General features: G+C 53.7%; 1 protein-coding gene across 2 annotated transcripts in view; it reads left to right on the forward strand.

Moving 5' to 3' along the window:
* KSR2 (kinase suppressor of ras 2) overlaps positions 1 to 8811 on the forward strand; it is a 271878-nt gene extending 263067 nt beyond the window's left edge. The window contains exons 18-20 of one of the 2 annotated variants that reach the window (XM_045585402.1): positions 2635 to 2764; positions 4749 to 4882; positions 7181 to 8811. In XM_045585402.1, coding sequence (XP_045441358.1) covers positions 2635 to 2764; positions 4749 to 4882; positions 7181 to 7187 — 271 coding nt within the window. In that variant the 3' untranslated portion in view covers positions 7188 to 8811. Of the gene's footprint in view, positions 1 to 2634; positions 2765 to 4748; positions 4887 to 7180 lie in introns of those variants that run through there. The other variant, XM_045585403.1, reaches the window with a different exon arrangement.
* The last annotated feature ends 14531 nt before the right edge of the window (positions 8812 to 23342 follow it).

Raw genomic sequence — 23342 nt, forward strand, 5'->3', positions numbered from 1 at the left:
GGCTCCTAGGAACAGGTGTCATGTCCGTTCCCAATTGACAGGTGAGGAAACAGGGGCTTCGAGGGGCTCAGTGACTTGGGGCTCAATGTCAGGCAGGAGCTGGGAGTCAAACGTGGGGCAGCCTCACTCCAGATTTGGTGCTTTGACCCAGGGAGTCATTTCACCACTCAGAACCCTAATTAAAGATCATAAAACCCACTGAGGTGTTGTAAGGAGTAAGTGAGCAAACACACCTAGGGCACCCAGCCCAGCATGAGCTCCCGCGCCCCCCACCCCCCAGCCCCCCTTTTTCTTTCCACATGCGCCCGTGCAGCATGCATCTGTCTGTGCTCCTCACCAGCCCTCACCTCTCCACTACAGGGGTTGTCCTCCCAGATAATTCTCTGCCCCGATCGCATGATGGGCCACAGGGTTGCCAGTCTTGTACAATGGCCAGTGATGCAATTCTGTAGTCAGATGAACTGGATTCAATCTCTTATTTGCTGTGTGACTTCGAGTAAGATAACATAACTTTCCTGGGCCTCGGTTTCCTGATCTGTAAAATGGGGATAATGAGAGTGCCTCCTGTTTTAAAATGGAGCTTTCAATATTATTCAGATATGATGGGCCAGATGGGCAATGACTGCCATTGAAAGGGTGCTTTGTTACTCACAGTTCCCAGAAGGACAGGGCACATGCACTGAGAAGTAAACACCCAGCCAGTGTTATTGTTTATTGTGATGATGATAACAAGCACTGAGCACCTTAACCTGAGAACTTCCTGAGCACCCAGCGCTGAGCCGCAGCACCCCTCCCCACCCCGAAGGATGAGGTCAGCAGGGAGGAGCGATGCTGAGAGAGAAGTGGAACCCTAGAAATAGCCTGATTGACAGTCCTCTGATTCAAAAGGGTAGCGGGGTGTGTTCTGTAAGGCAGATTTACACAGTTAGCCTAGCCTGGAGGAAAGATCCGCTCCGAGGATGGTTTCAGGGAGTCCCTGAGTTGCAGAGCCTTGTTCTCAGTGAGCTTGTAACTAGACCAACAGTGGATCTGTGCTGCCTGTCACCACTCAAGCCGATAAAGCAGAGCAGGGCTGAATCACATACGAGCGTTTATTCCAATATTGCTGGCAGCAGGTTATCCACAAAAATATGTGCAGCCCATCATAAGCCAGCTGCTTATATAGGCATAAGTACAAAGGAAAGTAGGCAAAGGGAGTTTACAGATATGCAGAAGGCTAGAGGTCTTCAAAGGGCTGAGTGATTTGCAAGGGCTGGGGTTACATGAGAAACAGCGAAGGGAGTGCCCACATTAACAAACAGGTGAGCAGGCTGGAGGTTTGCAAAGCCCTGTGGGTATGCAGAAAGAGCCTGGGGATCATCAGAGGGCTGCTGGCTTCCGTAGCACATCTTTGCTCCTCTTTCCAGATAACAGGCAGCTCCAAACGGGGAGGGAGGGCTGCCTCTCCGAGTCAGCTCCAGCCAGGGGGGAATGTGCCTTCTTTAATCAGAATAAAACGGTCACAGTTAACACGGTTAATATTTCTTACAATACTAGCTGGTTCCCCATCATTCCGTTTCTACCCCCTTTCAAGCTGAGGCCTGTCCTCACGGGAAAGCTCCAACACTCGCATCCCAGGAACACCCACACGGTCCTCACCGGCCCCACATCTCCCGGCATCATTTATCCTGCCCAGCCCGGGCCTGTCCATTCCCGTGTGCTGCTCACAGGAGCAGACCTTTCTTCCGTCATTCCACTGCCATTGTCTATGAAATACGCGACGACAAGGTCAATCCTTCTACAATAGAATAAACCTGGCATCGCATTGTCCTCCACTCAGCATCCCAGATAAACAGTCTCCCACTGCAGTAGGGAATCTAGACTCGGGAAGTAACGTGACCTACTCAGCATCACGCAGCCAGCGTGGACTAGAATCAGAACTTGAACGCAAGGCAATCTGACTCTCAGACCGCTTTTTTCCTTTCATTTATTCTGCAGGATGATTCATACTTAGAAAAACCCAAGCACAAAAGGAAAAATTCCTATCCTATCACAGAGATAGCCACTGCTAACACTTTACAGGGCTTCTCTTTATTATTTTGTTGGTCCATATGTAATGCTTTAAAAAAAAAATGAGTAACATTATATCTTATACGTAGCTTTTTTTTTTCATTTAAAATTATGTATTGAGCATTTTTGTCATGTCAGCAAGGTTTTTTTGAAATGTGTTAATAATGTAGGATTCCATGTCATTTTATGGGTTTACCATGATGCATGCAGCCCGCTCTTTTTACTGAACGCTTGCATCATTCCTGCTTTCTTCAGTGTTACCCATCATGTTGTGGAGAACATCCTGGTAAATGTCTCTTGTATCCTTAATTATTACCCTACAGTGGCTCTCTAGAATTACAGGTCAGAGGTCACAGCCACACTCTATCAAATTACTCAGGTTCTAGGTTTGATTCATGTTAATCAAGGCACCAGGGGTGGTATCCTGGGACAAGCATGACTCTCTAAGACACCAAGAAAGCCTTAAGCAACCCCACAAGTAGGGGACAGAGTGATCAGCCAGCAGGCTGGTAGGTGGGTGGGTGTTAGTGAGGGGATACAAGTAACATATCACACCAGCACCCCTTTAACAACGTCTGCCAACAGAACAATCTGGTATGAACTTCACGCCAGGGAGTGGCCTTTCAAGACCCAGCCAGCAGAGGCAATCATCTGGCAAATGGGCACAGGCCTGAAACCCAACCTCAGCCAGATCGGCGTGGGAAAAGAGATCTCGGTGAGTCGGATGGTGCCAGGTCCTGGGGACAAGGGGAGCAGCAGACACCGTTCTGGGCCTTCTTTTGTGTGTGTGTGTGTGTGTGTGTGTGTGTGTGTGTGTGAAGGTTTCAAGTGCTTTCCCAAAGGGTAGCCAAAAAAGCATGCCCACAGCCTTGTCCTGTAATGATTTGGAGCTTAGAAGGCAAAACTCCCTGAACTGTGCCTGCAATTCAGGTTCCTACCATCAGGGGCGCAGTAGCACTTGGCCAGGTTTTCCTGGCAATGGACTGCTGAGTTATCGATAAGTAGAACCAGGGAATCTTTCTTTTTCTATCAATTTTAAAAAAGACCTTCATTAAAATATCACTGGTAATCTAATTTTAATTTCATCTATGTTAGAAAATTTAAGGCATTGTCCAACTCAGAACAGAAACTGAAAAGCCTGAGTATCTATCTATCTATCTATCTATCTATATAAAAGGCTAATATGTTAAGTGTCCAACTTTCTGACCGGTTGCTATGGTGCACACTGACCACCAGGATGCAGATGCTCAACACAGGAGCTGCCGAGCTGCAGTGACTTGGCAGCAGCGGTTCTCAGGTGATGTACCCCAAAACCAGAGAGGAGGGAGCCCAATTCCCCATGGGGCCGCATGATTCCACCTTTGGCAGTGGGTTATGTTGTTGCTAGAGCATTGTTGGCCTCGACTCTGGTTTACTGCACTCTTGCATTTGCATTCCACACTCTGCACAACAGCAACTTTGCAGAGTGCCCTCTCGTACTCCGGGACCCCTTGGGGGATATCAGAGAGACCGTTTTGGCCAGATCCTTCCATGCCAGGCTGAGGGGTCCCATCTGCTGGAGGGACCCTGCTCACTCTGCAGATGCCAGAGAGGGGCCATGGGAGGTTGGCTCCAGAGTGTGTCCGGCCAGCCTCACACTGTCCCACCCCACCGGCCACCTGCTAATTAATTTCCTTTCAGTGTGCAGGAATCCGTGCACCAAGTCACTAGTGTATTAATAATTGCCCTCTAAAACGTAGCATGAAGAATTCCTCTGTTTGTTTGTTTGTTTGTTTGTTTTTAATCTTCACCCAAGGATATTTTTTTCATTGATTTAAAGAGGGAGGGGGAAAGTGAAAGAGAGAGGGAGAGAGGGAGGGAGGGAGGGAAGGAGAGAGGGAGGGAAGGAAAGAGGGAGGAAGGGAAGGAAGGATGGAGGGACGGAGAAATGGAGAAACACCGATGTGAGAAAGTCACATCAATTGGTTGCCCCCAACCAGGGCCCAGAGCCTGCAACTGAGGGATGTGCCCTCTTCGGAAATAAAACTAGGACCCTTTTATTTGGCCAACACTATCCACTGGGCCACACCAGCTAGAGCAAATTCCCCTCTTTTGATTAGAGACAGATGCGTTAGGGAGGGGATAATTATCTAGAATGCTTTTAAGGACTGCCTGCCTCTTAAGTTTCCTTTCTCAGGTGAGAATATTACTATAAGTAATTTTCCCCTCTATGACTTTGAAGGTCACTTATAGTATTACGATGTGGATTGCTTTTCTCTCTACCCATTAAGAAAAGTCTCACAAACTCATTGAAGAGTATTTTATTGATCTCAGTGTATTCCAGGCCTTTTAGAATAGGGGTAACCTAGTCTGCCATATGGCCTAGAAAGTAGGTGAGTAGAAGGATGGATGGATGGATGGATGATGGTGGGTGGATGGGTGTATGAATGATAGATCGATGAGTGGTTGGGTGCATGGATGGATCTTTGGATGGATGGGTGGATGGATTATAAATTCATGAATTTAGTTTAGATGGGTACAGGCCTGATGGATGGATGGATGGATAGATAGATGGACAAATGGATGGATGATGGGTGGATGGATGATTGAAGAATATGGAAGTGGGACAAATGGGTATACAAATGGATAGATCCAATGAGGTTCTAAGGAGTAATATAGACATCATTTATGTTAAATCATCACGCATTGGCTTCTTTTAGGACATCCTCCTCTTCTGCTGGGCTTTTGAACAAGAGGAGAGACCCACCTTCACCAAGCTCATGGACATGCTGGAGAAACTGCCAAAACGGAACCGCCGCCTGTCTCACCCTGGGCATTTCTGGAAGTCGGCAGAGTAGGTGTTCTCCGTTGGCCTCTCTGCCCATGTCCTCTGGTCTTGGTCACTAGTTGCTCCTTTCCCCAACTCCTCTGCCAACCTTCTCCTTCCCAGGCACCCACCTCCCTCCCCCGCCACTGTTTGTCCCTGCCAGGTTTCTGTTCAGGGGAGTCTGCTATGGGATTTGGGCCCCAGCACTGCCATGTGGCGACTGTGCTACCTCGTTGCCTAATTCTCCCCGATGAAGGCTGATGCCCAGTGGGTGGAGCATCCCGTGGCAAGGTGGTGCCCTGAACCCACCAAGCCCCACCTGTCAGGTATTCCGCATACCCCTCTACAAGGCCTAGCTTTCAGGAAATCTTCCCTCAAACCAGCAGCCTGCCCCATCGAGGCAACTCTGAGCTCCCAGCATTCTCTGTTGCACAAAGACAGGTAGGGCAAGTTCTCCCTACTCCCTGCCACAGCGTCTCTGACTTCCTCACAGGAGGCCCTGTGCCGCTCCCCTCGCCCTCATTCCTGGCCGGACCCCAGTGGCTGAGGCAATACGTGTGTTTCTGGGGACCTCCCTCAGCGGAGTGGTCAGTGCCGGGGCTGGAGGGGTTTGTAATCTGCAAAGGGGACCCCCCAAGAGGCCTTAGCTCCAGCTGGCGTGTTCCAGGGCATGGGCGGCTAAGTCAAAACTCACTTTGGCTTCTCAGGTTCACCCCTCTGGTGGTCACATCCGAGGAGCTGTGGTTTCTAGACTAGAATTTCTAGCTCAGCACATGGTGGGTTGGAGGCAAGGCAAGCCCGTGTTCCAGAGACCACCACCTCATATTTCATGTGCACTCAGATCACCTAGGGAATTCTTATTCTGTAGAATTCCCTAGGTGATCTGAATGCACATTGTCCCAGTCTCTGCGCAGTGTAGATCCTCGTGGGACCCAAGATCTTGTATTTCCAACAAGCTCCAAGCTGGGTGGCTGGTCCCTGGGTCACCCTCTGAGTAGTGGGCCTGGACCCCTGCTGTCCAGTACCTGCGCTCACCATGTGTGGCCCCTGGACACTCGTGGGGAGTGGAATGAAGAGGGACTGTAGGTGGGGAGCCCATGGGATGTCAGAAGTAGGAGAAGGAGGAGAGTGCAGCATAATTTGTTACATCACACAGACAGTGTTGGTTACATGTTGAAATTATAATTTTTTGGAGCTATTTAAATTAAGTAAAGTATATCGTTAAGATTAATTTTACATTTTAACTTTAAAAATATGATTCGAAAATTTATACTGACATAGATGACTTTATTTCAAACAGCTTTGCTGAGATATAGTTCACATAGCATAATTCTCCCACTTCAAACACAGCTTAGTGGGTCCATGCTCCTGCTTCCGTTTCTTTTGGGTTGCCCTGTATGCCCATCGCATCATCACAACTGCCAGCATATCCCTGTCATCTGGGTATCACTTATCAGAGATGTGTGGCCGGTGCTGTGTCAGCATTCCATCTGCATTACCTCACTGAGCCCTAAGAGCCCGCCCCCCAGGAGGTAGGTGCCGTTACTGTCACCGTTTATGAGAAAACCAAGGCACTCGGATCACACAGCTGGAAGGAACAGAGCAAGTATTGGAACCCAGACTGCGTTAGACCCCAAGTCCATGATTTTGACCCCTCCACTCTGCCAGCTTCTAGCAAAGATTACCTGTGTACCTTTCAGGTCTCTTTCCAGAACCATCCTGAGAGATTGGGTATATACTTCTGCCCTGATGGCCTAGATTCTGCCTCAGCAGTAGTCAGCAAAGCCTCTCCTCATCGCAGGAGTCTGTGGTATGGGACTTGGTCTCACCCCTCTTCCTGTACCTCCAGCCCTTACCAAGCATTCTGAGAGCCCCACATGCATGCAGGCTGGTACTCCAGCCCCACAGGGCCCGCGCCTAGCCCACAAGCTGGGTGAGCATCCTTACTGAGTCCAGAGGCTGTATGCTTCAGTGGGAAGAGTTGTAGGTTAAAATCCTGACGCTGCTGTTTTCTGGCTGTGCACCCTAGGGCAAAACACTAACCCTCTCTGAACCTCAGTTTTCTCATCTATTAAAAGGGCGTGTTGTACCTATCTGCAGGCTAGTCTCAGATTTAAATGAGATCAAGTATTGTGGCATTTGGCACAGAGTCTGGCACATAGTAGGACCTCAATAAGGAGAAGTCCCTTCCACCTTTTCTTGCAGAGGATGGGAACAGCTCATGTCAAACTACCTGGCCTCAGAGGGTGCTAGGTCACAAAAGACAGCATTGCGGCGTCCATCCGTGTGACACCTTGCCACTCTTTCCTTCTCTCCCTGCTCCAGGCTGTGACGTTTGGACAAAGGGATGGCACTTAGCGGCCTCAGCTCCCGAGCCACCTCTCCTCCCCTGCTCTGTCCTCTGCCAGCCTAGGAGGCCAGAAGCTCGCCGTCAGAGGGAGCCACCCGGCCCGCCTGGGAGCACTGCACAACTCAGCTCAGGCTTCCCTGTACCCCAGACCTGTGTCCTTTGGCTCGGGAAGAATGGGGGACCCCTGAGCTGGGGCTCAACAGGACCAGCCAGGGAGACATGGAATTATGCACAAGGTGCGGCAGGTGAGGGAGGAGGGTGCAAACTGAGTGTGGAGTCCCTGGGCTGCGGAGACAAGGGCAGGAGGCCCAGGGAGCAGGCTTGCGGGACCCACGTGCGTGGACATGTGTGTTGGTGTGTTTGCAAAGCCATCTGCGCTCGGTTCCCCTTGACAAGCCAGGGCCAGGCGGCTCCACATCCCAGTGTGTCCTGGGCTGTCCCAGTCTCTGCGCAGTGGGTGCCGGCTGAGCCCTCAGGGAACACGGGGCGGGCGTCGGGGCTGAGCCAGCTTAGCAGGGCTACGGGCTGACCTGGGCAGAGGGACAAGCTGTTTCTATGTAAACGTCTGGTCTCAGAGGCCCCAGCCCAAGCCTGTCTGGGTGGCACCTCCTCACACAGCGCCCAAGTGCAGCCAGACGGCCATGCATGCGCCCAAGTTCTGGGTCTCGCTGGGTCTGTTCCCAGACCTCCCACTCCTGTTCTGTGAGCACCACCCTTTTGCCCACCCTGCCCCTGCAGTTCAGAAAGCACAGTGGCTCCCTAGCGAGGATGACTCTGGGGGCTCCTTTCAGCTCACTTTCATCCATGACACCCTGAACCCAGGCCCTGAGAACTGGGGTCCTGGAGAGGGGCTTCTAGAACATTGTTTTCCCCTCCCTCTACTCCGGCACAGACACCAGCTCATGTTGTCGACCACAAGGACAGACGCAGGTTCTTGGGACACGTGTGTTGGGGGTGCACACAGCATCCTGTTTGCGAAGGATTTCCCCTCCCCTTCACCCCCAAAAAGTGCCATTGGGAGGCAAGGAGGGAGCTGTTTACGGCAGTTCTGCTTCCCAACTCCAGCCTGTGCTGAGCCCAGTGGTGTCCTCCTTACAGGGGTTCTGTTTGCTCAGGGCCTGCATTGTCTCTCACCTCCATGCCTCCTGGCCGTGACCCGCACACACCTGAGGGAGGGCGCAGGGAGTGGGTCATGCTCGCAAAGTGGTGGGAGCCTCTGTCTTGGGTTTCTTCTTCCTTTTTTTTCTGGTGTCTTCTTTTTTTTGGGGGGGGGGGGGGAGGAAAGAGGGGAGAGAGAGAGAAACATCAATGAGATGTCTTATGCTCCTTACATTCCATACCTTGTAAGGGAAGGGCTTATGTTCCCAAAGCCCTGGACCCCACTCATCTGATCTGGCATTAAAGGGAGGTCTGCCCCCAGGGCAGCAGCAGGCCCAGGGCCAGCGCAGCCTCTCTGAACGTCCCGGGCACTGCCCTGGCTTGCTTTTCTTCTGGTCACTACCTTCCCCCGACAGCTCCCCAGAGAGGCAGCCAGGCTGCAAAGCCCCCCCTGAGCCAGACTCAGCATCCACCCAGGGGGCGGGGCTTCCCACCGTGGCCACCCTCAGACCTGCTTCCAGGCTGGGGAAGTGATGAGAGGAGTGCTGCTCCCCGAGGCCCCGGAGGGAGCCCTGCCTGCCCAGCACTGTCCCCTGCAGGGCCAGAGGCAAGGGCCCTGTGGGCTCTTCCTAAAGGCAGTTTCTCTCCCAAGGACCTCTGTATTCTTCGCTCAACGCGTGTGTGTCTCGGGGGCATTTTTTACACACATTTGCACAAGCCCCCGCCTCTCCGGTGTTGCTGGGGGCAGCTCTTAGCAGCAGCTGCCACTGCGTCAGCCCACCTGACCCCAGGCCTGAGCCTCGGCTCCGCCCGCGGGCCTCCTGAAGGCCTGAAATCCAACCACAGCTCCGTGGGCCCGGGCATGGCAGTCCTTGTCATGGGCCTCTTTCTGGGAGAAGAAACGAGAAAGGGAGAAGCAGGCGGGGTCCAGCTACCCCGCAGCAGAGCTAACTAACTGGCCCAGCCACCCAGAGCCCTGGACAAGGCCCAGTGGGGCCCTATAAGGCTGATTTCCCACCCAGTTACAGCGCCAGCTTAAGATTGAGGACAGGGCCTGAGGAACCCAGCGAGGCACTCCAGCCTTCTCCGCACCCTTGAACTTCTCTGTTTTGCCAGCCAGGTTTCCTGGGGCCCATCCCCTGCTCTTAACTTTCTCCTCTTCGCCCACATCCTTCCTTTGTCCCAGCTTCCTCATCCGTCTCAGTCTCAGAGCAGCCAGCCTGCACCAGGCGCCCTGCCCCTCCCCCCTCCTGGCTCCACCACCCTGGATTGTTCAGAGGCCCAGGGTCAGACATTTCCATCCAGGAAAAACCCAGCCACGCACTCCCTGCTGACCTCACCTGTATTCACAGGGAAAGTTTTGGGAGGAGGGCCTAATCTTTTGCAAGGAAAAAAAAGGGAGATATATATCATGATTGCCTGTGATCCTGCTGTAGAACCCACACAACAAAGATCGTGTGTGTGTGTGTGTGTGTGTGTGTGTGTGTGTACTTGTCCCATCACAGTTGGGTGCAGGTGCCCAACGCCCAGCAGCAAGGTGTTTCTGCCTGCCTCGCTTTTGCAAACCCAGATGCACACTGGCTTCCCACGTGGGCCAATCCACAGAGTGCAGACTCCCCAGGAAGCCTTGACTTTGCCTTCTCTGAAGGTCGTGGATTTTCACACTGAATTTCACCACCACACAGGGACTCCTTCACAGGGGGAGCACCCCTTGGCCTTATGTAGGGATGTCCACATATGTCACCATCCCCAGAGAGAAGGTGGAGACAGGAAATCATCCTCCACTTAATGCTGTGTTGTCCTGGTTTTCCTTTATCTGGTCAAAGGGAAACATCTGGTCTTGCTCTGGAGCTTCCCTCTTTCTCTCCTTTGTATCTTGGATTTCCCGTCAATAGAAGCCCTGGATGGATCTCTGGGGACTAGACTCTTGTTTCAGGAAGCCTGGCTCTGCCTCTTCCCTACCTCCCATCCCACGGGCACGCATCCTGCCCCCCGCCGCACCCAAACCCAACTCCCTCACCTTGTCCCTCCTGAGCTCCATCATCTGAGGGTCCTAGAGGCAGTGGCCCGCCCTTAGCCCGGGCCCAGTGGCTGTCTTAGGAAATCCAGAGCTGGGGTTGGCAAAAACCACGGCCCATGGACTGTAGCCAGCGCACCCGATCGTTTTTATGTTTACATTCTCTAATTGGGGGGGTTAAGGGAACCAAAAGAAGAGGTTTCCGGAGGATGTGAAAGCTCTGGAATTCCAGTGTCAATGTCAAACAGTTTTATTGGCACATGACCACTCCTTTATTTACCTATGAACCATGCTTTGTTTATGCTGCGGGACAGAGGCAGTGTGGCTCAGAAAGCCGAAAACCTTACAGCTTTGCCTTTTTACAGAAAACTTTTGCCAACCTCTGAGCTAGAGATCTGTGCGGCTGAAGAAGAAACCAGGGGAGGATCGGGGCTAGGGCTGGGGCAGAGGGGCAGAGAACGTGCTCCAACAAGAGAAGAACCTCCTACCTCTTGCCCTGAGGTGCACGGGCTGTCTCAGGAGGTAGAAAGCTCCGGGACTTAAGTGTGAGCAGACCCGAGACCACTTGGCCTGCAGGACGTGGAGGGAATTGAGGCATTGGAGGATGGGAGGATGAGCTGAACTTAAAGGCTGGACTAGTCTCAGGATTTCCACAGATGGGGCGGCTTCAACAACCAGCATTCATTTCTCCCCGTTCCGGAGGCTGGAAGTCCAAGATCAAGGTATTGGCAGGATTGGTTTCTCCCAAGGCCCTTTTCCTTGGTTTCAGACAGTTGGCTTCATGCTGGGTTGTCCCAGGTGCACATACATCCCTGCTGTCTGTCTGTCTGTCTGTCTCTCTCCTCTCTCTCCTCTTTCTTCTCACTCTCTCTCTCTCTTTGTCTAAGGACACCAGTCAAATGGGATCAGGGGCCCACCCTACTCAAGCTTGATTTCATGTCAACTAATTGCATTTGTAGTGCCCTGTTTCCATATAAGGTCGAATTCTTCTTAGTCCTGCGGATCAGAACTTCAACATTGTTTTTCAGGGGACACAATTCTCCCTGTACACCCTCTCAGGAGGTTTCTCTGTGCCTTGATGCATCCTCTGGGTCTCACAGCAGATCCCCTTGGAGAATGGTCCGCAGAATCCTGCAGCCATGGGGGTCGGGACATTGCCCTCGCTCTTCGCAGCCCTGCCTCTCGCTGACACCCCCATCCCTGGGGACCAACAGCCCTGGGCTTCGTGGGTGAGGGTGGGCAGCCTGTCTGCAGTGGGACCATCACATGACCATCGGATGACTGTGCTTCCATGCAGTCTGATGTGGTTGGTGACACCACGTCTGTTTCCTTTCTTGCTCTCGCTCAGTGGGAAGGAATGGACCTTGGTGAGCTCTGTGCTCACTGTGTCCTTCTTCAGTGTTGCCTGTAAAGTGAGGAAGTATCCATACAGGCTCAGGTGGACACTCTCCCTGGCCCCCAGCCTCACCCCGCCTCACCCCAGCCCTCACCTGCACACACCTGTAAGGGGAGGGGAATGAGAATCAGTCTGGGACCGTAACTCGGGACCCATTGTCTTGAAGGTTCTCGTTCTTTCTGACACACCCATGTCATACCACCCACAGTGGGCCTTGCTCTTGATTCTTAATCCACATGCCCAACTCCTGTCTCAAAGCCCTACATTCCATGCCCGTTCTCTAACCAGCTAAAGCAGGGAGTTGGTGGGAGAGCTTTAGTCCCCTGACTGATCAGGTGTTAGCATCGAGCATAGTGCCTGGGACATAGTAGATGCTCAGTAAACGCTTACAGGATGCAGAGAGGGAGGATCCTGGGTAAGAGTGAGGTGGTGGCCCGGGGGTCAGACACTCTTCCCTGCAGCCAGAGGGGCTCCACTGGCCAGGCTGGGCAATAATGGGGTTCCCACAGCCAGGCCCTGTGTTGTGGATCCCACATCACCCCAAGTGAAATGGCCAGGTTTAATGGATGTGAGTCATAAAGAGACCCATTGGTCAGGTGACCTAGGAGGCAGAGAAATGATCCATCTCTAGTAGCCACTGTTCACTGAGCACTTACTATGTACCAGGCCACCTGAATCCCCACGAGGTACTGTTATCCCCATTTCACAGGCCAGGAAAGGATGGGCAATAAATGCAAATCAGCCTGTTAAGTGGTAGAGCCAATATGAGTCCTTGGACTCGTCCATTCCCAGGAGTCCACTACCATGTTGAGTGGCTCATGTTGGGCAGCCCATGTGGATGGTACAGCCCAGCATCTGACGTTACCTGCAGCTCATGACCAGGAGAGAGGGAAAAGAGGAAATCATTGAAGGAAGTGCAGGGGAGGGTGGGTAAGGGCCCCTTACATGCCCAGACTGACGGGCTGCCAGCGGCCCTGGGTTCTAGGAAATAGGAGTGTAGGTTGGCAGTCCTGCTTCCGGGTTCCTCCAGCGGCCGGCCTCGCCCCCTCTCACTGGACGTCTAGCTGGTCCCCCGTCCCAGGGGCTCACCAGTGAGTGCTCCTCCTCCAGGGGCTGGGAAGGGGCCCTTCCTTCCTGCTCACGCAGCTCACACAGCCCTTTCTTTCATCCTAAGAACAGGAAGCAGTCACCTGCTCAGGGTGAGATGGCGCTGTCTCTATTGAGCTTGGAGCTGGAGGAAGAGCTGTGTCTGAGCATGTGATCGAGGTTAGACCCAGTTTACCAAACGTGTCTGTGGACCTTTAATTCCACAGCAGGCTAAGCATCTTGCATTATTGGAAGGGTTCTGGGACAAATAAGCACTGGAAATGCTTAAGCAAAACCAAGTTACATTTATTTCTTGATTGCAGGACTTATTGGAGCTTTTAAGATGGTCTTGTGTGGTTAAATCTCCAACAGGCCAATAGCAGGCTGTTTGCCACGCTTTCCCAGGCTGGTTTTCAATCTCCAGCAAGATCCACCTCTGTGAATCCCACGTGGTGTCTTGCATGGTACTCTGAGCGCAAAGACCAAAGGACTGGTCCACAGGAAAGACCAGCTGACCACCAGCGTTTACAGTGTGTGCTGGGCGCTGGGGAAGATAGACTGGCCCTGTCCCCACCCAGGCCCCATGCCGTTAGACCCCAGTTCCACACCTATGAACACACACAAGGACGCACAAAGGAGATTCTGGCTGATCGTGTCTCCCAATGAAGGGGTCTGACTTGTAGTGGGTGGCTTCCCATCAAACCCCGGCCTGGAGACCAGTGTGGAAATAATAGAGGATGTCAGGATGGGTCACTGCGGTGTTTACCTAACTTTATATCATCAGCCAAGTTATTGGAATGAGGATCTAGAATGATGTACATCTGAAAGGATGCTTTAACCTCAGGAGGAAAATATATGACATTTTTCCACCACTACCCCCTCCTGTGCTCCTGGCAGGCATTAATCCCAGCATGCCCTCCTGCAGACCACCTGCAGCCTCAGGGCGAACCAGTGGCATGGCTCATCGCATGCCTCTCCTCCCTCCTCAGAAGAAGCAACCTGGGGCCACAGCGGGAAGGCAACCTCCCCCACATTAAGTCCCTTTTAGAAGCAGAGGTGGGGTTACAACTAAGGTCTCGAAACTTCCAGAAATCCATTCATTTGAAGTATTGGCCGTAGCTGGTCAACAGTCTCTGAGGGCCCTGCCGCAGCTCTTTTCCAATAGAGAACTTGGAAAAGGCAGGAAGGAAGGCTTTGTCCTTAAGACCCTCCCCCGCGTGAACCTGTGGTGGTCTGCTGCTTGGAGAGAGATTTCTCTTCCGGGAACAGCTCCCTCAGGCCTGAGTGCCCCCCCAGCCTGAGTGGGACAGCTGGGCGGCAGACCTGGGACCTTAAGAGAAGATGGTGTGTGTGTGTGTGTGTGTGTGTGTGTGTGTGTGTGCATGTGGCAGTGGGTGGGGAAGTAGGAAAGCCATTCTTTTACTTGAGGCGGTTTGTAAAAGTTTCTATTTAGTTTGTAGTTCAATCTAGACATCTGCGAGGTTAGGGAGCATTGCGTATACAGGACGGGGAGGAAAAGGAACCTGACTCAGTTGCTTTTTGGTTTCTTCCTAGCATGGAAGGCTGGCTCTAGTCTTAGCTTGGATGAAGGTCCGTGGGTCCTGGTGGCTCCCCTGCCTCTCCATTTCCTTCCTCCCCTTATTCCTCACACCCCTTTCTCCTGCCAGATAACATCTCCCCCGGACCGTGAGCTGAGGAGAAAGTTACACAATAGCAGGGATGAAAAATAGCTGCCATGTACGCAGCTTAAATTAGCTCAGAAGAACGGCTCCCTCCCTCCATTGAGCGGGCAGCAATTGTTTATGCCAACGTGCTATTTGCATCATGCCTTCTTAGATTTGAAAGTCTAATGATTAAAAACAAATCTTAATTTTTCTTTTCCACCACTTTAAAAAAAAAAAAAATACCAGCTTGCCTAGTTCTTTTAGTTTAAAAATACCCTGACCTCCAGCGCTAGTGAGAACTTCGGAAAGGCTGGTGCGGGGCGGCAGGAGGAAGCAGGCAGGCGCGAGGCCGAGGAGCCTCCCCGCAGGTGAGTGCGGGCTGCCAGGCGGGAGGGTCTCCTGTCCGCACAGCAATGCCCACGTCCGTCCGGTCCGCTTACAGTCTGGGCTCTGTCTTCATCAGCATGGAGTCAACTGGTTATTGACTGAGCGTCTGCTCTGTCTGAGGCCCCGGCATCAGGGATGGATGGAACTGCAGCTTAGAGCCCAGTGGGGAGATAGACAGGAAGTGAACCAACAGCAATGTGTAAAGTACAACCCGTGAGGCCTGAGAAGGAAAACCAGCGGAGGTACCAGTGCCCTGAGATGGGATTACGTGGAAGGAGCACGAGGGAGCACCCCCAGTTGAGAACACCATTCTAGCAGAGGAAGCAGCATGAGGGGCAGACAGCACCGGGACAGCGCAGGGAGGGTGAGCAGGGCACAGTGGGTGAGTGGGCTGGGGCCTGCAATGGAGGTGAGGCGCGTCCAGCTGGGGAGGGTCTTGAAGGTTTTCCTTCTGAGGCTGGGTTTCACAGTGGGAAGCCCTGGGAGGGTTAAGGCAAGTGTCCCATCCGATTTTCACTGGGTGGAGCCGAGGCCTGAGGTCTGGAGGACACTGTCTCCCGGCCACACCACCGGGTCTACGCCCAGCCTCCGGCACTGCAGCCCCTCATCAGAGGAAAAGGGAAGCGGACAGAGGGAACGGGAAAGCGCAGGGAGTAGCTGGGCTTGCAGACACTTGGCCTCTTCCTGGCTGGAAGGCCACCAGGGCGAGGAGGGTGTGGACGGGTCCTTTGTGTAACATGGACAAGACGGTCTGAAACCTCGACTCCTGGGCAGGCAGTGACCCCAGGTCAGCCCCCAGGCCGGGCTCTTCCGGCACATTCTCCCCTGGTCCCTCTACAGTCACCCCCTCCATTGTCCCATCCTTCTGGAAAGCAAATCCCCTTATTGGACCGAAACCTTAAGACTGGCCTCAGGCAACCCCAGTGCTGCCCTTGGGGACTATCCGGGCCATCCCCTCTGGCTCCGGGGAAGAGGGTCCCCCTGCAGGCCCTAGATGATTCTGGCGAAGAGAGAGAGAATGACTCTGGTGGAGAAGAGGCAGTAAAGCGGACAGTGTGGACAAGAGGTGGCAGGCAGTTCCGTCCCAGGCAGCTGGTTTGGGGATGGAGATGGACAGGGATTCAGATCCCGGGTTCCCGCAGTCCAGGACTGGGGAACGGTTGGCAGTCAGGCGCTGCAAAGGACGGGGCCTGGGGACACTCAGCCACGCACCTTCTAAGAAGGATGCTGAGTCGACTGGGCCCCATTCCCTGGTGGGTTGACCTCCCCCCACTGCCCTGTCCCGATTGGGGCAGTGGCAGCTTTAAGTGCATCCTGGACAATTAATGCAATGCATTGGTCCTCCAGGAGTGTGGCCATCTTCCTCTGCTTATTTTTCTATCTGTGTTGCTAATAATACTAGAGTAACAACAATAGTAATAATAAGAGTACTTTTTAAATGGGTACATATGAACTCACGTAAGTTCAAGTAACTGCTCTGTAGCTACAGTGTAGACACAGGCTACCCGAGAGACTTTCCTGCCACACCCAGGGCCCGCCTGCCCGCCCAGCCCGCCTCCTGGGGGCGCTGTGCAGCCCCCTGCCAATCGCGGGCAGCCAGCTGGGCAGTCCCTGGCAGGACTGGGCGTTAGGAGAGCATGAGTTTCCTTTGGCCAGGCCTGAGCACCATCAAAACCGGCCCCTTCCTCCCCACCCCCACCTCCGGGGAGTGCTGTGGATTGGAATTCCTCCCCACCCACCCACACATCCCAGCCCTGCTGTCAGGAATGAAAGGCTGGGAGCCCCAGTGGTGCCTTCAGGCATCTCTGACCCTGACTTCTAAGCAGTCAGGAGCCTCTGCCCCTTCCCCGCACCCTGAGCTTCCGCATGGCGCCCACATTTCACAAGGTGCCCTGGTCCCCCAGTGCCACCAGGCCTCCTCTCTTTGACCCATTCGTGGGTATAAAATGCCTCCGATTAAGCAGCTGAAGAATTCTTTACAAATGTTTCCATATTTTAAAAGTTTGTATCCCAAACCATGCTTGCCACACCCTCAGCTGAGCAGCCTTACCCCTTCATTCTCCAAGACTTAGTTCATATCTCACTGCATCTAGAAAGTGCCTCCTGCACTTCTGGGGGGAAAGGGAAGAAATGTGACCCCTCCCTACAGGGAACCCGAGAGCAGTGGAGGAGAAAGGAGACAGTGGAGGCCTCGACTTCCCACCACGCACTGGTCCTGCTGCTGGCCTTGGCCTCCTGGGACGATGTCCCTGGGGTGGGGGTGGGGGTTGCTTACTGCAGGCAGGCCTCGGGTTCTCCCTGCATCTCCCTCTGGCCTGTGGGCCTCCCTCCGGTCCCTGCCTATGTGTCCCAAGGTCTCTGGTTCTCAGTCCTCCTCTATCGGGGTCTTCAGTACATGGCATCTCTGCTGTTGATGGGTTGGCCATCAGCCCTTCTCTCTAAGGCATTTCTTCCCTATCTTTGCTTTTGCTTCATTCTCCCTCTGCCTCCTCCCATGGCCCGTGTCTCTGGTCTCTCTGAGGCCCGCAGGTCTGCCTTGCCACACCAGAAAACCTCCCTCAGCTCTCTCGCCCGGGCCTCTTTCCTGACCGTCTACGTCACTCTGTGCATAGGCCATCAAGGTCAAGGACATGCATAAACATGGAAATTTACTGATGGAAAGACCTTATGCTAAAGGTCTCTCTTTAGCATAATATCACAGGTGTGATGGGCAAAATACTGGTTTGTCACAGAGTGGCTGAAGAGGACCTAGGGGTCATAGTGGACCCCAGGCCAAGTCTGACACACAGACTACAGTGTGGGAAAGAATGTCTCAACCATCTGGGGAGGGGGTGTCCTGCTGTCCCCTGTAATTACAATATATAGCAGGGCCTGAGAGGCAGGAAACCCGGTGTCTTTGGCTGCCCCTGGTGTGCGTGGTTGCTGTGAATTAGCAGGACTAGCTTACCTGGTTCCATTCAGCAGCTCGCTCTGGACAATGGCCTCACCATCGACGTCTCAGTGCCAGAGGGTCCTCCAAAGCCACCCTGGGATTTTCTTGGCTCCATGCTGCACTTGGTATATCCCTAACCGTCAAGGTTGTGGAGTAAACGAAATAATGAATGTCAGTAGCATCCCCAATTCCTGCCGCACAGGAGGTGCTCAGTAAATGTGGTTTCTCTTACTAATGGCTCAACCGAAATGACCCAGGAATTCCACCTCTCGGGGGACATTCCTGCGGAAATCGGGAGGCTGGAATTGGGAGGGGCTGGGTGTTATGTGTTTCTTAGATGCTTGTTGTTCTGGTGGACGTGGGGAGGGATGCCCAAGTCTCATGGACACCTCCCAGGTGAGGTGGGGCTAGCATCCATAGGGCAGGCTCAATCTCAGGGAGCCAAGGGGATTCCCTGGGGCCAGGTGACCTGGTCGCACCAGGTGAGTGTCCTTGCCCAGGGCTGGGCCAGGCCGAGACTATCTCAGACTTGGGTGGTCAAGTGCCTCCACGCCTCTCTCCTCTCTCCCTGAGCTTTGGTTCTGCACTGGGCTCCACACTGACCGCATGGTTCGTGGTGATTCCTCTCAGAGTTACTGACTTTAGGAAATGTGTCATTGTAAAAAGGCTTTCTCTGTATGTAAATGATGCTGTTACCTTTTCTATACACAAAGTATATATACCTATAAATAGTATACAGATATATTATATATAAAGACTATTTCTTGTACAGACTGACATGGACCAATGGCCCATATTGTTTTCTCCATGGTGTGCTGACTGTCGCAGAACGCGTTCATGTACGAAGTTGGTTTGCATTCTTGAGGCCACTTCTTTCCTTTCCCTTTTTCTGTGTCTGTCTCGGTCTCTGTCTCTCACTCGTTGCCAACGTCTCGTAGCTCGGAAAGAACAATCGATTCAGATGCCATCCAAGAAAGGAAGGCCAGCTAGATGGAGGGTCCACAATGTATATTTGTACAGAGTCATTTATAAAGTTTTTTACACTTCTCAAAAAAGTCTTTCTAACATGGGCTGTCGGACAGGTAGTGTGCCTCTGTGCCGACAAGCTTGTTGTTTCTTGTGTTTAGTGCAATGTTTAGTGAGAATCCAGTGTCTGAATTATTTATGCCAATAAAGAATTTGAGAATTACTGCATTGCACTGATGCCAAAACAGCTCTGAATTCTGTTGTCTGTTGCTCAGAAGGAAACTTGAGATGTGACACTGGCCAGTGTATCAGTCAGCTATTGCCACAATCATGCTGTGTAACAAACATCCCCCAAAACCACGTCTTAACACAACTAGCATTTATTCTCAAGCTCCTAGGTCTGCAGGATTGGGCTTAACTAAGGCTCCTCATTAGACTTTAGGTCAAGTTTAGGGCATCTTCTCAAACCACACCTACTAACATCTCAGTGGCCAAAGTCACCTGACTCAACCTGTCAACGAGGAAGGGCTGTAGACTCCACCTAGCATGGGAGGAGGGAAGTGCGTTTTTGCTGACCATAATGCATATTATGATAGCCTGGCCTAGAGAAGCCATGATGGGTTTCTCTGTAGGGATGAATATGGTGTAAATGCATAGATACACACATGTATGTGCACATGTACATGCACACACGCACACACACAGCTATGAGTTCCTGCTGCGTGCCCAGCCCACGAAGCACTCAGCATCATCTCCTGAATCCCCAGAACCACCCAATTCCATTTGACAAACGAAGCTGAGCAGAGGATGAAGTAACTGGCCCAACTCAAGGCGACACTCCAAACCTCATGCTCTCTTGGGCCCACACACTGCACGACGGGCTCCTAAGTGCTGAGCTTGGGTTTCTCAAGTCCACCGAGTGCTTTTAGGCCAGAAGACCTCTTCCGGTCTGGAAGGCCAGCCAGTGAAACTCACTCAGAGCAGAAGGAGCTGAGAGCTGGGAGCAGAGAGCGACAGGACAGCTCTGAGTGGAGCTCCCAGCGCCTCCCTGGAGCCCAAGCCCCAGGCAGAACAGTACGTTCTTCCCTGCACACGGCTCAGGAGTCAGAGCCCATCCACAGACCCAGAGTCACACGCGAGTTTTACCTCGTGATTGCAAGGGTGACTGTGGAGCAGGGTCGGCCTAAGTGACTCCAGAGCAAACCTCACCCCCCAGTTTCTGCACCCAAACATGCTCCTTCTCCACTGAGAGTTGACCCAGGCGCCAGTTCACCCCCAATCTCTCTCTCTCAGAGCTGGTGTCTGACACTCTCATATGAGTGGCCCCATTTTGCAGATGGGGAAACGGAGATTCCAAGAAGGCAAAGTCTCCTGCAGCCTCTGAGTTCAGTCCTGGGCTGTCCCACATAGACCAGCCGTGTGACCTGAGCCTCAGTTTCTCTGCCTGTAAAATTGAGATGATTGTAACTACTCTCGAGTAAGAGAACTACGGTCAGAATGAGGAGTGGGTAAAAACTTAGCACCATTCCTGGCGTATACAACCAATACAAGTTAGATATTTCAAGCTCAGATCTGCATTTAGCGCCGTGTGGCTGTGGGGAGGTGGGTGAGACAAGACCAGAACCTTCTGTCCTCATCGCTCATGTTTCAAGCAGAAGAGAAGGGGATCCTGGAACTAATAGATGGAGCCGGTTCTGGCTTGTGGTCCCCTGTGGCCCCAGGGCCGTCATCAATCAGGCACAGAAGGTGTTGAGCTAAGGGAGGGAAGGAGGGAGGGGCCTTGCAAGACATGGAAACTGAACAGCTCATTAACCTCCGTGCACAGGCTGCAGGGGAAGCGCCTGGCAGCCCAAAACAAGGCATGGGTGAGGGCCCCCAGCTGCCCGGGCGGCGGGGACATGGCCTCAGACCCTTCTGGTCCCTGGGCTCCTCTTCGCCATTGCCCAGGCCGAGACCCTGCAGAGCCTCCCTCCCGTCTCCCAGCAGCCTCTTCCCCGGCGCGTTACACTTGTCATTAAATCCTCCCAAGTTCTCCATCGTACAGATGGAGCAGCTGAGGCTGGGAAAGGGTAAGTAACCTGCCCAGAGTTACACAGGGCGGAGCCAGGAGCCACACCCAGGCAAGTGGAATCGGGGGCCCGTGCTCTGAGCTGCAGCTCTGGGCGCCTCCCCCAAGGACAGATGGCAATGGATTCAAGAGATCGCGGATGCATCGACGCTTCTCAACCAGGCACGATGCTGCCCCACAAGGCACAGGACAGACCCCACCACAGAGAACCGTCCAGCCGATGTCAGCAGAGCCCAGGTGAACAGCCCCTGTGGTACAGTAGCTGCGTTCAGGGCCGGGAGGGGAGTGCTGGCAGGTTTTCAGGTGGAGCAATTAGAAAAGCTCACCCAGGAGAAAGCAATTCATCCACCTTCACTGGGCAAAGGCAGCGAGAAGTCGTGAGTTTCAAAGGGACGGACTCCAACTCAAGAATTACTAAAGTCCTAGGGGGCTGGCAGGGCGCCAGGATGCCCGCTTCCTGCATCCAGCAGGTGCCCATTTATGCTTCACCTGGCTTACAGCACAGCCCCTGGCGGTGGGGGTGGTCATCCCCGTGTGGCAGCCACAGACGCTCACCGAGGTGACGCAGGCTCCAAGTCGCAGCTAGAAAGGGCGCCGCTTGACCTTGCACCTGGGCGGCCGCACTGTGAGAACCAACTCAAGACACTAGCCTCAGGGGTCTGCCCCTCCCCCCTACACACACACACACACACACACACACACACACACGCACGCACACATGCACGCACACACCCCAGTCTGCCTGAGCCCAGTCTGTGTGCGTGGCAGGCAGGTGACCCCGGAGCCGGGGCTGGGTCTTGGCTGCAAACCACTGGGTGGCTCTGCGGCCTGGTAAGTCACTCTGTGTCTCCGAGCCTCCGTCTGTCTCCTGTAACTGTCCTCATAGTCCCTCTCCCGTGTGTGTGTGTGAATACTCCACGCCCTGGCGTCACCGGCTCAGTGTCCAGCACGGAGCAAGCCCTCCGTGTTGCAGATTGGGGCCCCGGGGAACAGGGTTAGGACTGGGAGGGGGCGTTTGTCGAGAGCCTTGAGTGCCAGGGGCTCGGCCTGACGGGGTGGGTGGGAGTCCGGGGCAGCAGTCTGTGGATGAGAAGTGGGCAGCCACGGGGACCCTGCAGGACACTGAGGTGTGTTTCTCCTTCTCCCTCCAAGAGCCCCCGGGAGGCCAGGCCGGCCGTGCTGGGTGCAGCAGGTGTGGCAGGGAGGCAGGAGGCTCCAGAAGGCGGTGGGGCTGGACGAGGGGGTCCTGGCCCCTGGCTCAGACCCTCTCCTCTCAGGCCTGCGGGTTCCAGAGGTGGCCCCACCAGGCCTTCCCGGAGCTGCCTGCCTGCCCACCCCGCCACCTCCACCCGCACACAGCCACACTGCCCGCTTTCAAAATACTCACATCCCCACCGCTCCTCCCACCCTCTCCCCGCACACCGGATCCCCACGCGCGCTCACACCCCGTTCCTGAGGCCCGTGTGACATGTGCGTTTGTGTGTCTAAGCCACGCCCGCAATCACTGTGTCTGAATGATCCGCAATCACTGCTCTGGGGAGGGTCATTGCTCCGGGGTGCCTGTGGACAAGCGGGGACTCCTCTCCTCGAGGCACAGGCGAGCCAGGCCCTGCCCTCCGGAGCACTGTCAGCTGCCACGGCATTGGCACTCGGGCCTTAGTGTCCCCTGCACCGTGTGCGACTCGGGAAGCTCCGGGCTTACCCACATGGAAGTCACATCCCGCCACCAATCAGCCAGTGCGGGAAAGCACACTCCGGCGCTGAGAACAAAACGGTGTGCCCGGAGTTTCCCTGAATGTGCTCACGGCAAACTACTGCCTGTGGTCCAAAGGGCCTGCATGGAGCTAAGTGTGTCTCTGCTACAGGACTTGTCAGAGCCTTTCTGAGCTCATGTACCCTGAGCTCTCCCAGAGAGGGCGAGAGGGTAGTTTTCCCAGCTCCCCGGCCCCTTCGTTCACTACCTCGGAGAATCTGTGTCCCATGTGGTTCTTTGGGAAACACTGCTGCCGGCCATGGGAAAGCGCGGAGCACATCCTGGGTCCTTTATAGACCATGCAGCCCGATAACCCGTGTTTCCTGAACCCTGAAATGAAAGGGCGGGGGAACCTTAGGGGAAACGTGTATCGTCTCAGCTTTCTGTTTTGCCAAGTAGACATCAAAAAGCAAAGCGAAACCCAGACAAGGTTTCTCCAACTCACTGCCACCATTATCTTGGAGAAGAAAGGCTGCCTGGCCCTGGCCAGGGTGGTGCAGTTGGTTGGGCATCGTCCCATGTGTCAGAGAGGTTGCCGGTTCAATTCCTGGTCAAGGCACAGCCAGGGTTGTGGCTCGATCCCCAGTGGGGGGCCTGCAGGAAACATCTCCCATTGACGTTTCTCTCTCCCTCTCCTTCCCTCTCTCCAGAATCAATTTTTTAAAATCTTTAAAGAGAAAGAGAAAGGAAGAAAGATTAGCTACTCAGCAAAAAATGAGGGCAGCCATCATTTGAGGAATAAAAATAAAAATAATATACTCTTCCCATTT

Source organism: Pipistrellus kuhlii, unplaced genomic scaffold, assembly GCF_014108245.1.
Source record: "Pipistrellus kuhlii isolate mPipKuh1 unplaced genomic scaffold, mPipKuh1.p scaffold_m20_p_20, whole genome shotgun sequence".
NCBI classification, from domain to species: Eukaryota; Metazoa; Chordata; class Mammalia; order Chiroptera; family Vespertilionidae; genus Pipistrellus; species Pipistrellus kuhlii.